Raw genomic sequence first — 14,451 nt, 5'->3', positions numbered from 1 at the left:
CACTGACTTCGTAGGTGTCTCTATACTTTGACTCTTCCCCTCTCCAATAAAAAGAAAACTCAAAAGACCAGACTAATTTTGCTCTTTTCATAAGGCTCCTTTATTCAGATCCCCTGCATGTACCCTGCCTGCTCCATGCTGTATAATGGAAGTCTTAGTGCCCATGCAGATCGTGGTGGGCCCTAGCATGGAGCAGCCTAGCACTTGGTGGTGAGGCAGTGTCCGCGCACTGTTAATACGGACTCCAGGGCTTTCCCTCCAGCTGTGCAAGGGAAATACCCCGTCTCCCTAAGAGCAGGCCCTAGGAGAGTGCCTGCTGCGGTTTGGTTCCCTTACTTTCAAGGACTAGCCCTGGGGACTATGTGCTGAGGGGTGGGGGGTAATCTGAGCCTAACAGGGCGGGGGGCTTGTGCTCCAGGTGGGGAAGGGTCTCCTACAACCTAAAAGCCCCTTTGCGCTTGTCTGATCAGCCCTATTGGCGCCGTACCTCCCTGCTTCTCTCCCCTCCCCACCTGTCACCGCTGCAGCGTGCACGCGCCCTAATGTGCTCTTTTGGCGGGGCGGGGGGGTAGTGGCCCGGGCGGAGGCCGGGCCGGGGAATGGGGACTCGTCACCTCCTTCGCTCCAGCGGTTTTGGGGGCTGGCCTGGCCCCAGGGCCGGAGGGACCATGGGCTGCTCCTTAAGAGGCTGTGCTGCTTTCCACAACCGCACGTGGGCGTTTCCAGACACGTGAGGCGACGCTGCCCGCGCTCCCTGTCGACATGGAGGGGGCGGTGGCTCCGCTCCCGGGTGGCGCTCGGCGCAGCCGGAGCTCTGGGCTGCTGCTTCCCGGGCCGGGCCGGACGCGGAGTGATGCCCAGATGCTGGACGATGCGCTTAGCCGGCTGAGCGGAGCCACTGCGGCCATCACGGCCAACGTGCGGCGGATCAATGGGGCGCTGGCGAGGTAATGAGCCGGGGGACGCCGCCTGGGACGGACCCCTCTTCCCCGGGGTGCTGGAGAGAGGGAAACCCCTGCCCCGCCTGGGATCTTCTGGCGGGGGCTGGAGATGGAGCAACCGGTATCCCCCGCGGGTCCCACTTCCCGTCTTGGGATCCTTGTCTTGGAGACGCGTGTGGGGACTGCTCCTAGCGTCGGAGAGGGGCCGCCTCTGAAGTGGGCAATACCCCCACCTCGAATTATCTCAGCCTCAGACCAATTAATTCCCCGAATCCCTGTATCTGAGGCAGCTTCCCCTGGGCTGCGTAGAGTTTATGTGGTTGCTAACTCTTGGGAGGGGTGGCCAGAGAGTGCTGGATACTGCATAGGGTAGTACAGGCGTGGGTGGCTGCTGGGGAGAGGGTGTGGGGATGGACAAGGAAAGATGATGGGTGTAGGGTTGGTGGGTGAGTGAGGGCTATGGAGATGCAGGGGTGGCAGATTTGGGGATGGGCGTGTGGGTGAAGGAAGGATACAAGACATGGAGAGCAAGGGCAGTAGTTGTGGATGACAGGGAGCAAGGGCAGTAGTTGTGGATGACAGGGTCGGGCAGTGGCAGTGGGCTGAGCACTGGCCGCATCTATCTTCCCCATCTCAGTAGTGCATTATCCATCTAGCCTTAGTGCCCCCCGGTGCTGGGCAGGGAGGGCTTCTGGGTGTGGGGATCAGGGGTTACATCAGTAATGGAAGCTCCTCTCCCCTTTGCCCAGGATTCTGGAGATAAAGCGACTGTGGAGGAGCTGAACCAAATGCTGGTGTGTCAGGGGAGGGGGACCTGGGCTAACAGTTTCTTTGCAGCACCAGATGAGTCCTGACACCCCCAACAGCTCCAGGGAATGAATGAGAGCAGGAGTGGGTGCCTCATGCTGGGGCTCCCTCTCCCAGGGCACTCCCAGGTACCACAACACGATGAGATCCCAGGCTCCCCGTTGCATTGGCAGAGCATCCATTCCTGGTGAGGTTGCAGTCTGTGTGGTGCATGGTTCCATGAGAGTGGGTCAGGGAGCCATGTCCCATCTGCTACAGACACAGGCTGGGGTGGGATGATGATGGGAAGGGCGGGGGTGGTGGTGGTGAAGAGACTTCTGGAAGGAGCCCCACCAGGTGCTTGATTCTGTCCTTCACTTACCCTCAGCCTTCTTTTCCAGAAGAGCTTTGAGTCAAAGTAGCTATGGGATCACCCCAGAGAGAACCGCAACCACAGCCTTCTGCTTCCAAAAGATGTGCTCGGGCCCCATATCAGAGAGTGGGACCCAAGCTGCTCAAGAACATCCTGGCTTGTTGCCAGCTGGAAACGCTGCCTTCATGAGGACATTAGGAACATCTTTGTGTACTGGGTGGCAGTTTTGCCCCATAACACTTGGAGACTTTCCAGTCACTCTTTGTTCTCACAAATAATAAACAAGACATGATCCCTGACATCCAACTTGTCTTTGAATGTGTGACTCCCACCGCATCATCTGCCTCCCCTAGGTGCTGCCATGTTGGCTGTGGGATGGTCAAAACACAGGTGCCATCACATTGGTCTAGAGCAATGTGGGTGTCCTCATCTTGTTTCCTATTGTGATATTGGGAGCCAGGAAATAATGCCTCTCCCATCACCACTAACACCCCTTTCCCTTGAGGTGGAGGGTCATCTTCCTGGTTACTAAAGCCAAAGCCACTGGGTGTGCAAGGGCCCTGCCATGAGCCCATGGGATCAGAAGGGGAACGGAGGCCTTCTTGGAGAGTGGATTCCAGGGCTGGGAGAGGTGGGTGAGTGTTGGTGCTGGAGTCACTGGTATTTTGACTGGTTGGTGTGTTACATGTCCCCAGCCTCCACAGCCTATGTGTGTGTTACAGGCCCAGCTGCAGAGCCTGCCTCTTTAGCTCAAGCAGTATCAGTTTATGCTTTAAACTGTGGAGGCCCTGATTCAGTCCCTGCTGGGTCAGCCTCATGTATGCCCATGTGGTCAGATACCAGTGGCTTGGGGAGCAGGTTCAGAGAGAGGGTTATGTGGGACTGCGATTGTGTAACATGTGGCCAAGACTGCATGGTTCTGTCTAGTTAGAGCCTGAGCTATGGCAGACTTAGTCTGAGGCCTGCAGTGCCTCCAGTCCTTCCTCTGGTGCTGCCACAACATGGGATTGAAGCTTCCCTGCGTACAGCCATTTTACTGTGTGGAACAGAAGTTGGCTGAAGACCACCATATTATTCGGGGCCAGGCATTGATGCAGGATGCTGCCATCTTAGTTTCTGGGACAGAACATATTTTGAATGCTGCGATCTTGGTTGCCGGAACGGAAACTGCCCGAGCGGCCGCCATTTTAGATCGTGTAATAGAAGCTACCTAAGACGTCGCCACCTTGGATTCTGGATTGGAAGCTACCAAAGGAGCCGCCATCTTAAGTCCTGGAATGGAGGATGCTTGAAGTGCAGTTTGCAGGGTAGGAATACGTGCCAGGTCATGTTGCGCTCAACGATTGATACAACCCTGGGCGCCGCCATGTTGGCTCCGGGTGCTGAAGCCGGCGTGGGCGCCGGCACGTTCCCCTGTGTCTGGCAGGCTACAGGTTGCACATGGCTGGGGTAGAAAACGCGGGGTCGGGCCGGGGCCAGCAGAATGGGGATGGAGCGCGGGGAAAGCGGCCCCGGCTGGCGGCAGAGCCGGACCGGGGGAACCGGGTGACCGTGGTGCTGGGGGCACAGTGGGGGAACGAGGGGAAGGGGAAGGTGGTGGATCTCCTGGCCATGGACGCCGACCTGGTGTGCAGGTGCCAGGTGAGAGCAGGGGGTGCTCTGCGGTACCGGGTGAACGCGGGGGGGGAGGGTCTCCACCAGGGCGGGCTTAGGGTGGGGGTAGCTCCTGAGACCCCAACGCGCCGTTCTCCTGACCGGCCTGTTCCCACGGGGGGGAATAACGCGGGCCACACCGTGGTGGTGGGGCTGGTCGAGTACAATTTCCACCTGCTGCCCAGCGGTGTCTTGAACCGCCATGCCACCTCCTTCCTGGGTGAGTGACCCCCCCCCCCCGTGTATCCCCATATCTCCCTGCATCCCCGCCCCGACGCCCCACCTCCTTCCTGGGTGAGTGACCCCCCCCTCGTGGATCCCAATATCCCCCTGTATCTCCGCCCCAACACCCGACCTCCTTCCTGTGTGAGTGAGCCTTGTGCACCCCAAAAGTCCCCTGCATCCCCTCTCTGACACCCCACCTCCTTCCTCGGTGAGTGACCCCTGTGCACACCAATATACCTCTGCATCTCTGCCCTGACCCCCCACCGCCTTCCTCGGTGAATGACCCCCATGCACCCCAATATCCCTCTGCAGCCCTGCCCCCAACACCTTCCCATGTGCTCCAGTATCCTTCTGTCTCCCCACCTCCAGTGTTCAGCTGCCTCATGAGCCACCATGCTGCCACCTTGATCAGTGAGAGCCCTCCCTCTACCCAATGTACCTCAGTATCCCCACCCCAATATTCCCCACCTGGCACCCAGCAGGGGCCCGAACCGCCATGCCGCCTCCCTCATCCGTGGAAGATCTCTCTGCAGCTCCATCTACTTTCTACAGCTCATCTTCTCCATTGTCCTGTGCGGGCCTGAATTGCCATGCCACCTTCTCATCGCTGAGTGACATCCCCCACCTGCATATACCTGATCTCCCAGTACCCCTCTGCATCCTCGTCCTGACCTCCAACACCCCCCACCTCCAATAGTCTTGACCTGCAATACCACCTCTGCACTCCACATCTCTGCTAGGCTCTTTGCCCCTCACTCAGCCCCTTGCACTCCAGCCTGTGACCCTGCTGCTGGGTGTCTTTCCAGGAAATGGAGTGATCATCCATCTGCCGGGACTCTTTGAAGAAGCTGAGAAGAACCTTAAGAAAGGGCCTGGTGAGTGACCGACCCCAGCCACCCTGCTGCTCCCTTCCTCAGAGAGAGGGTCTAATGGTTGGGTTGGGATAGGGAGGGAGGAGCGGCAGTACTCTTGGGTTCGCTGCCCAACTCTGGGAGGGCATTGGGATCTAGTGAGTTAGAGCAGGGGTGGGAGTCAGGACTCCTGGGTTCTATTCTTTCCCCCAGTTACATAAAGGCACAGTAAATAAATCCCAGTTCCCACTCTTTATGGCAGGGCTGTCATCGGCCCCGTGCACAGGGATGGGAGGCTCAGGCCTGGCATGTAGGATAGGCTAGGCTTGGGGGTCCCAAGAGGGGAAGCCCAGGGGTGATCCTGGCTGACCTTCCCACAGTAATGTGTTTTCCTTCACCGCAGGTCTGGAGGGCTGGGAGTCCCGCACTCTGATCTCAGATAGAGCTCACATTGGTAAGTCCAGAGCAGCCAGCAGGGGGCACTATCTGCATCATCTGGGACCTCTTCAACCCTTGGGATGTCTCCTATCAAGACCCAGGGGCACTGGGCTCATTGGGAGGGGATGTCGAGGCAGCTGAACAGCAGAAGGGGCGGGGGGGGGAGGGGTGAGCAGGCTATGTCAGCAGATGGGGAAGGGGCTGGTGAGGGCAGTGGTAGCAGAGGAGTGTCCCTTCCGTCTCACCTCATCTTCCATTTTCTTTTGCCACAGTGTTCGATTTCCACCAGGCTGTGGATAGGATCCAGGAGCAGCAGCGTCAGCAGCAGGATGGCAAGAAGTGAGAGCCTTAACAGCTGGGTCCCAATTTGGGAGGGGCAGGAGGGATGGAGCTGGGCCTGAGAATGGGCTAGGGGAGGATTATGGCTGGGTCCTCTGGAGCGGGGCATTTTGTTAGGGGTTCCCCTTGGTCACCAATGGCAGGGGCTAGGTTGGGGTTGTGAGGAGGGGAAGGGAAGGGAGGCTGTTTCTGTGGGATTCCGATCCTCTGGTGTCAGAGCAGCTTCTCTCCCTGCAGCCTGGGCCACTGTGGGGAGCATCCAGTCTGGCTGCAACCTGGTGGATAGGAGGAGCTCCCACCACTACCCAGCTTTGACTCTGTTTCCCTGGCAGCCTGGGCACCACCAAGAAGGGCATTGGCCCTGTCTATGCCTGCAAGGCTTCCCGCACCGGCCTGCGCATCTGTGACCTGCTGGCCGACTTCCACGAGTTCTCCAAGAAGTGAGTTGAGGGGGAGGGAAAGGCGGGAGGAATCCTTTCACAAAGATGCCCAGGGCCCCCCTGGGATCCATTCATGCCTCCCAGCCCTGGGGCCTTCTCAGGGTGCCCTGCCCCTGCCCTGGGAATCTGTTCACACATCACACCCCATGTGACAGTGCAGAGCTTGGGCGTCTGTGACTCCAGGTAGTGCAGTAGTGTTTAGGGGTGCCCTTGTGGGATCACTGGTCCACATCCCTATCTCTCAGGTTCAGGTTGCTAGCCCAGCAGTACAAAGCCATGTACCCAGCTCTCACCATCAACACAGAGGCCGAGCTGCAACAGCTGAAGGTGGGTGAGGGCCCCAGTGATGCCCCCCAGCTGTGAACCACCCTCCCCTCTGCCCCAGGAATAACCCTTCCCCCCAGGAGTCCCCCACCTGGCTGACAACCAACTGCCCCTCAGAAACACCTCCTTCCCTTCTGGGGATCCCTGCCTCCCTGAGAACCACCCACAATTTCTCCTTATCTCCAGGGTCCCCCACGTGGGTATGAACCAGCCTCCCAGGAACCGCCCTTCCCTCCCCTGGAAAGACATGCTGATCCCCCAGCTGGCTGAGAGCACCCAGTGTCCCTGAGTAGCCCCAGAGACTGAGTGGTAGCACCTCCCCCATCTGATCCCATCATCTCTCCCCAGCTCTATGCTGAAAGGATCCAGCCCCTGGTGAAGGATGGTGTCTATTTCATGCACCAGGCCCTGCACAGGCCCCCCAAGAAGATCCTGGTGGAAGGAGCCAATGCTGCACTGCTGGATATCGACTTCGGTAAGTGCAGCGCTCTGCCCTCATGCCCGGAGTATGGCAGGTGAGGCCCCCCTATCTCTGTGCAGTCTCTAGGGAATGCCAGGCCCTGGACGTAGTTTTTCGCTCAGCAGCTGCAAGGCTTCAAGACTTGGGCTAGCGGTGAGAGAAGGACTTAAATCTGAGCCAGTATTGGCAGAAGCAACTGCCCCACTTTCTCTATGGCCTCCTGGAGCCCATATCTGTCTGACCCTGTGTGTGCTCTACCTGGGGCTGCCAAGATCGCCCTCTCTCCTCACCACTCCTGCTCCTTTGTCCCTAACTCCAGCCCTGCTGTGTTCACTGTCATGCTTTGCTTGGGGTTTCCATTGTCTCTGCAGGGCCCTCCTTTCATCTGGTCTGACTGCGCTCAGCTCTGGATAAATTATCTGGGCTGGAACCAATATGGTTGTGTGGCACCCAGCCATCCCTTCTCAATCTCCTCAGAGGAGAAATTAACCCTCACTCCCAGCAGGGAGCAACACAAAAAGTGAATAGGGAAACTGAGTCACACACATTGTTAATAAAAATAGCATCAAAATTCCCACGTTTTGCACCCCTCCCTGCTCCACGGGGCTGTGCACAGCAAAAGCAGTGGGAGCCAAAGAGAACACATTCTGATCACCGCAGTGCAGGCTGGGAAGAGAGTCCTCATCACAGCTGGAGTCTGGGGCTGGGATAGGTGTGTGTGGGCTGGGGATGGGGGAACCTGAGTCCCATATCTCAAGGCCCCATTTGCTGCCGCCCCCTGCTTAGCTCACTCTGCCCTCTCATCTCTCCTCAGGGACATACCCATTCGTGACATCCTCGAACTGCACAGTGAGAGGCATCTGCACAGGCCTGGGCATCCCATCTTGCCACATCGGGAAGGTGTATGGGGTTGGTGAAGGCCTACACCACCCGAGTGGGTGTTGGAACCTTCCCCACCGAGCAGAACAATGTGAGTTTGGGGGGTGGATCTGAATGGCCAGTTGTAGAGTTGGGGGATATGTCCCCTGATGCTTATGGGCAGTTGCAGAGAGAGGGAAGTGGGATTCATAGGCTTTTCCCCTCAAGGGATAGGGAGGACCCTGGGCCCCCTGCTCCAGGGAGCAGGGAAGATTCTGGGGCCCCAGGAGTAACGGCCTGTCCCTTCCCCTCTGGCCCCACAGGAGATTGGGGAACTGCTGCAGTCACGAGGCCAAGAATTTGGCGTCACTACAGGCCGCAAATGCCGCTGCGGGTGGCTAGACTTGATGCTGGTGAGATACGCTCATATGATCAACGGATTCACCATGTAAGGGCTACATCCACTGTCCCCACCTCACAGCCTCAGTAACCCCCTCTACGCCCACCCTGCCATCTCCTCCCCCATTACCCACAGCTTCACTAACCCCCCCGCCACTCTGCAATCCTCGCCCCTCATTGTCCCTCCCTTCCTGCAGTCTGTCTAACCTTTCTCATCTCATGCACTCCCCTACTGTCAGTCACTGCCTCCCACACACTCTGGTCCCCCCACCCCCCTATAACCTACCCTCTGCTCTCCCTGCAGCCTGGCGCTCACCAAGCTGGATATTCTGGACACCTTCCCGGATATTAAGGTGGGTGTGGAATACCGGTTGGAGGGGAAACTCATCGCCTACTTCCCAGGTGAGCCAGTGGCGAGGTTACCCTGTGAAGGGGAGGTATTGCCCTTTCTTCTGCCTTTCCCACAATGAGAGGGCAGTGACCTCTGGGCCGCAGGCCTTGAATCCCCTGAGCCTGGGAGTGGGAGAAGCTCCTGAGAGGGGAGGGACTGAGCCATCCCTGGGTTGGGACAGGTATCCCTCCAGGGAGTGCACGGGGCAGAGCTGTCGCAGTGGGGGGGAGCAGCATGTGGCGTGCGGGCAGGACTGCCATGGGAATGAAATGTGGGGAAGGGGCTTCCTGGGAGGGGGATAGGGGCTCCTTGGGTAGTAGGGGCTGAACCACCCTGGGGTTGTGGGGGATAGGGGCTCCCTTGGGCCCTGCAGCAGCCAGTAAGCCTCTCTGCTCCCCGCAGTGAACCAGGAGCTGCTGAACAAGGTGTCGGTGGGCTACGAGACACTGCCAGGCTGGCAGTGCAGCACAGAGCAGGCCCGCAGCTTTGCCGACTTGCCTCCGCAAGCCCAGAGCTATGTCCACTTCATCGAGCGCTACCTTGAGGTGCCAGGTATGTCCACAGCCCTACTGAGTAGCCTGCTGGCCTGGGTCACAGCCCCAGCATCAGGGCCTGGGGATGGGCATGCTGGGTGCCCCCTTTGGGGTGCTGCGTGGTTCCCTGGATTGGGGATGGCATGGGATCTGCCTCTCTCCTACTGTGAAGTGGGTCTGTCAGGAAGTTCCACAAATCCTTCATCAAGATTTCTGGGGCCTCCCACTCCACCCAGGCTGTCACTTGGGTTCTGTTTGGGGGGTGGAGGAGATTGGCCTTGCATGTGGGGTGGGGAGAGAGGAGGGGGACTCTGCTGTGTGTGAGGGAGGGATCTGCCCCACAAGTTCCTAGTTTTCACACCCCCCCCCCCCTTTCTCCTCTCACAGTGAAGTGGGTCGGTATCGGGAAGTTCCGCGACTCCATCATCAAGATTTTCTGAGCCTCCCTGGCCGTCCGTCAGTTGCAGGGGCTCTGCCCCAGGACAACCCCTGACACACAGACCATCAGCAAAGGATCACAGGGACCACATGCCTCTCACTCTGCCCTGCACCCCCCTGTGCTTTGGGGAACTCCACCGCTCCTGGGAGAGAGTGAATTGTAATTTCACTCTGCCCCCTTCACCCGCCAGTGCTCCCCATGCTGGGAAGCCCCAGCCGGCAGTTTACAGGCTGAATGCCACACTCTGCTCCCCCATGCTGGAGGCCGGACTGTGCGGCTCCCCTCCCCCTCACTCCAGGACTGTGCTAGGCGGACTGTGCTCGCTCCGCGTTGGGGGGCCCCAGCCCAAACCCAGCTCCTGATCCACCTGTCACTCCTGCCCCCCATGGGGGCAAAGATCACCTGCCCTCCCCCCCGGGCACCCCTGTTTCTTCTCCCCCATGCCTGGATCTCCCTGTTCTGCCCCCTGCTGTGGGCAGTCTCTCAGCTGCTTTTTCACTGTATAGAAATAGATATAAAGAGCCATGAATTATTTTCACCATGAGCCCAGTGATGTGTCAGTGGGGGGGCATGATAGGACTGGGGTGAGTGCTGTTTGGCCCTCTCAGGTGAGAGGGGCCATGTGTGCCCTAGCACTGGGACAGGGACTGGCGGGGAGGGGGGGAGTGCCAGGTGCTGTTTGGGGGGTGGGGGTGGATTATTGTGTGTGTAGGAAGCCATTGAGCTTTACCAAGGGCTGGGAATTGGGCAGGGAGTAGGGGGGTGTCTGGGCTGCTCCCTTCCCTCCTGGGGTCCCTGAGCCAATCTCCACTGGGATGGCGACTGGTTCTGGGGACTATATCCTGGGCATTCCTCCCACCACCGGGGCCACATTGCTGGAGGCTACCCACTCCCCATACAGACTGGTGGGGCCTCGCTGTCAGCAAAGCCCCTGTCCCCCTCACTGCTCAAGCTAGGCCCCTAGTCCCAAAAGTGCCCCCTGCCCACCCCACAAACAAGCCCTAGCCAGTGTTCCTATCCACCTCCAGCCAGCCTCTTCTGATGGCACTGCCTATGCCCACCCCAGGCCCCCTAATGCCAGCCTCACCTCCAGCACTGCTTCTGGTGCCGCAATAACACTGATGCCACCCCAGGCTCTGTGCCTCCTGTTACTTTATTCTCAAGATCTCAGTTTACATTATGTGGGGCGGCTGAGCCCTGCAATCTAGGCGCTGCCCCTCCAGCCCTGGGGGAAGGAGATGGGCCTCTTTCCCCCTTTGGCACCCAGGAGCAGCAGGCTGGAAGCTAACACCCTCCTTCCTAATGGAGTTGGGATGATTCGGGGTCTGTGATGCTGCTGAGGATGGGCCTCCAGCTTCAGCTGCCCCAGGCCTCGAGAGGGGAGCAGGTCTTGGTGTGACTCCTGCCAGGGTGAGGTGTGAAACCCCCTCCTGCTTTGATGTGTGTGGAGTAGGGGTGGGGTGGGTTCCCCCTGAAGGGGAGGGACTTTGGGGGCTTGTGCTCTGGGCAGGTGCTCTGTCTGTGGAAGTTTGTGTGGGGTTGGGGGAGTGGTCCCAGCCAAACACCCAGCTCCAAAGTTGGTCCTAGGAGGGCCTGAGAATTTGGCGGTGGGTCAGGCCCTACCTGGGAAGTTGTGCCCAATCACCCAGGCAGGGTCGGGGGAGAGGCTGAGAGTGGGGATTACACAGTGGCTGTAGCTGAGGGGTGGGGCAGGCAGGGCTCAGAGCAGGGCACAGAAGAATTTCTTCTCGCGGAACGGGTTCTCAGAGGTGGGCACTGGGGTGATGAGTGGGTCTTCGCAGGCGTGGGCATCACAGTATGTCATCAGATCAGCTGCTGCCTTGGATACCTGCAGGGAGGAGAAGGGTGAGAACTCTGCAGGGTAGACCCAGTGGAAGGTACTGTAAGGAGCAGAGGGAGCCCCTGGCTACTCCAGCCTTGGCCTCTCCTAACAGGGCACTGCAGGGAATGGAGGAGGAGCACTGGTTGTGGTGGGGAGTTCCTGGCTACTCCAGCTCTTGCCTCCCCACAGGGGATGCTGCAGGAAGTAGGGCAGGAGCACTGGCTGTGGGGGGAACTCCTCGCTACTCCAGCTCTGGAGGTGGGTGAGTGGGTGGAGCCCTTTTCTGCCACAGTAGTGGTTAAGATGCCACCCCAGTCCCCACCTTTATCCGGCACATGCTGGCCTCAATCTTGAGCTGCTCCACCATCTTGCGGGCCTGCCCGATGCTCATGGTACTGTTGACGGGGGTTTCGCCCTTCATGGGGACCCTGTAGAGGGAGAGCACAGGTTGGGCTCAGCATGGGCAAGGGTCGTGGGGTGCTTGGGGGCCTGTGTCCTGGAGCCTCGACCACTGGGATGAGCACAGAGCCCTGGACAACTACCCCTGCCCTCAGCTTCTTTGAATCACTTAGCCCCTCAGCACTGTCCCCAGATGACTGTTAGAGGGGGCTCCAATCCTGACTGGGCTCAGCTTCTCCCCACCAGCTTCCCCGTCTGCCCCACCCTCTCCTGGACTGGGCTTTATATCCCTGACCCTGGCTGTCCAGTGCTTCCCCCTATAACCCAGAACTCTGAGCTGCCTGGGGTACCTGTATCCCCAATCTTGGCTGCCCAGGACCACCTGGCCCATGGTTAGAGGGTGTCCTGACAGTCCCAGCACCCCTAGTTGGAGTCCAATCCCTTTGGGGAGGGGACTGTGGGGGAGGGTGTGGCAGGGCATTGCTCCCAAATGACAGCCCCAATTTGCTCCAGTATGGCTACTCCTTCCTTGGAGAGGTTGGCGGGGAGTCATTGCCCATGGGTAGCAAGGTACTATCTGATACCCAGGAGTGCTTTATGGCTAGGAGCATCGTTCCAAGTACATTAACTGCTCCTCTTGGGATTGTGGGAGGCAGTAGATGCAGAATGGACTGTCCTGTCCCTATGCTCACTCAATGCTGGCAGCCAGCTGCCCAGGGCTCAGTTCCAGGAGAGGGGAGCTGAGGCAACCATCCCTAAGATCCCCATCCCCCTTCTATCCCCAGGCTCTGGCACAGTGGGCCCTGTGCTGCCCTGCAGGATTGTCTCCGGGTGGGGTTAAGACCCCTGGGCCCCAAAATCCCAGACTGGCCTGAGCACGAGGCTGGGAGGCAGAAGCTGAGTGCCCCCTCCCAGCTCTAGCCCACCTTTCAGCTCCTTTGTCCCTTGCTGAGCCCTTTTTACCCAGCTGAGTTGCAGCCTCCAGACCCTCACTGCTGTCAGTGGGGCAGCATCCGCGTCCCCCGGCACAGTGCTGGACGCGGATACAGGATGACTAGCCCAGCCCTGTGTGCAGACAAAGGGGCTGCTGCTTGCTCTGCTCTGCTTCTGACAGCGCCAGCACCCCACTCCCCAACTGCACCCTGCAGTGCATCTGCCTGAGCCCCTAAATCCAGCATCCTGCCCTCTCTCTGCTATATGCTTTGGGTGCAGATGGGGGATGTGATCCCCAATGCCTCCATTCCCCCTTTCCCGAAGCAGTGGGGTGGCTGGGACCTCATCCACAATCCAGCCCCGCATTGGCTCTGACTATACCTCCCCCCCGCCAGGCTGGTTGCCCCTTTGGGTACCCTGGCACGGCCCAGGGGCCAGTCAGGGAATCCCTGGGCACTGACCTTCGACGGTCGCTGCCAGAGCTGGAGAGACTCTGGGATGGGCTCCCCTGTGTGCCCAGGTGCCCTGCAGACAGCTCTGCTCCCTGTGGCTCCTCCGGGATGCGGCTAATTCAATGCGTCCGTGGTACCTTGAGGATGCTCCGAGCCGCTCGATGCTGGAAGCGGACCATACCCGCTCCGAGGGGAGGAGCGCACGCCCAGCGGAGCCTGGATGAGCTCTGGCTCCTTGCCCAGGCCCCAGAGCCCCCTGGTGCACAGCCGCTGGCAGGGCAGGAGAAAGGGAGTGGGCGCTGGGGAGGCAGAGTGCCCCAGGAGGGGGCCAAGGCAAGGGGCTGGGCTCCGGGCACCCCTGCACAACTGCTGGTGGTACAGACCCGCAGTAGCTGCAGTGAGGATGCTGTCTCCGCATCATACTCATTTGGAAATCTGACATCAGGGGCCACGCCGGGCATGGGTGCTGCTACCCTGCCTAATTCTGAGCGCCTCCCCAGGGCGCCTGAGGCTGAGCCAGTGCCTGGAGTGTGAGGGGGTGGGGGACAGGCAGCGGCGTTCAGCCCTGCTGGGGACTGGCTGGTTTCACACCTGAGAGCCCAAGGATAGCCCCAGTCTAGAGAGAGGGAAACTGAGGCACTGAGAGGGGAACAGACACATCTGGAGCAGCCCAGCAAGTCTCTGCCAGGGACAGGCATAGAACTTAGGAGTCCGGGCTCCCAGCCTCCCAGTTCTCACCACCAGCCACCACTCCATTCCCCCAGAACTGGGAACAGAACCCAGGCGTCCTGACTCCCAGCTGCCTGCCATGTACCTGGGGTGGCAAGCAGGCACCTAGGACTGGCCCAGCTCTGTGCGGCTGGGCACCAGAACAAGTCCTGCTGCTCTCTCCCCTGCTTCCCCATACTTTAGAGCATTGTCTGGGGGAGGCCTTGAGGAGGGGGTCTCTCTGAGGGAGGGCCCCAAAGTTGGAGGGGTCCCTGGGGGGAAGAGCAAATATACGCGGTGGAGAAGGGGAGTCAGGCTCCCAGGGCGGATCTTGTTGTGGAGGAGATGGCATGGACGTGAGAGGGGGTCTCTGTCCGGGCTGGCGGCACAGTTGGCTGGGAGCCCATCAGTCCTGGTCTGGGGGGGTGGGTCAGCTCTTGTTGTCTCTCAGGGGGGCTGGAAGAGGCAGGATCCTGGAGGCTGCTCTGGGGGGAGGGGGACAGGGCACTGGGCTGGGGGATCCCTCCGAGAGGGGCTGTCCCTGGAGTGGGAGGGGGGACTGGGGACGAGCTGCAGGGTGTCACGGGGGAAGGGTCTGTTCGGACTTGCTCGGGGATCGTGTCACCATGGAAACAGGGAGAGGCGCGTCCTTAATAAAGTGACGGA

The 14,451-nt window shown here is 59.6% G+C and overlaps 4 protein-coding genes and 1 long non-coding RNA gene across 5 annotated transcripts in view; 2 read left to right on the top strand and 3 right to left on the bottom strand.

The window, feature by feature from the left end:
* Positions 1 to 3,483, bottom strand: part of EEF1G (eukaryotic translation elongation factor 1 gamma) — an 88,681-nt gene extending 85,198 nt beyond the window's left edge. The window contains exon 1 of the mRNA XM_075061326.1: positions 3,454 to 3,483. Within this exon, the coding sequence (XP_074917427.1) occupies positions 3,454 to 3,468 (15 nt within the window). The 5' untranslated portion in view covers positions 3,469 to 3,483. The remainder of the gene's footprint in view (positions 1 to 3,453) is intronic.
* The window catches only part of POLR2G (RNA polymerase II subunit G), a 197,474-nt gene that overhangs the window by 75,487 nt on the left and 107,536 nt on the right, over positions 1 to 14,451 (bottom strand). The window lies entirely within an intron of this gene.
* On the top strand, positions 753 to 3,343 carry LOC142046008 (uncharacterized). Its single transcript, XR_012654933.1, has 3 exons — positions 753 to 947; positions 1,691 to 1,935; positions 2,116 to 3,343. It is a non-coding gene; the product is annotated as an uncharacterized LOC142046008 (long non-coding RNA).
* Positions 3,541 to 9,988, top strand: LOC116835998 (adenylosuccinate synthetase isozyme 2-like). Its single transcript, XM_075061329.1, is given in 14 exon segments — positions 3,541 to 3,740; positions 3,870 to 3,973; positions 4,785 to 4,853; positions 5,233 to 5,283; positions 5,540 to 5,606; positions 5,939 to 6,046; positions 6,292 to 6,373; positions 6,719 to 6,845; positions 7,645 to 7,742; positions 7,744 to 7,800; positions 8,012 to 8,136; positions 8,392 to 8,489; positions 8,881 to 9,030; positions 9,399 to 9,988. Coding segments are annotated over 14 exon segments (1,389 nt in total). The 3' UTR covers positions 9,452 to 9,988.
* Positions 10,513 to 13,907, bottom strand: GNG3 (G protein subunit gamma 3). The gene is made up of 3 exons (XM_075061328.1): positions 13,087 to 13,907; positions 11,616 to 11,721; positions 10,513 to 11,299 (listed from the first exon to the last, which is right to left on the bottom strand). Exons 2-3 carry the CDS (start codon positions 11,712 to 11,714, stop codon positions 11,171 to 11,173), a joined length of 228 nt encoding a protein of 75 aa, XP_074917429.1. The 5' UTR covers positions 11,715 to 11,721; positions 13,087 to 13,907; the 3' UTR covers positions 10,513 to 11,170.

This window comes from Chelonoidis abingdonii, unplaced genomic scaffold, assembly GCF_003597395.2.
Source record: "Chelonoidis abingdonii isolate Lonesome George unplaced genomic scaffold, CheloAbing_2.0 scaffold0008, whole genome shotgun sequence".
Lineage (NCBI taxonomy): Eukaryota > Metazoa > Chordata > Testudines > Testudinidae > Chelonoidis > Chelonoidis abingdonii.
This window is presented reverse-complemented; position numbering and strand designations above follow the sequence as displayed.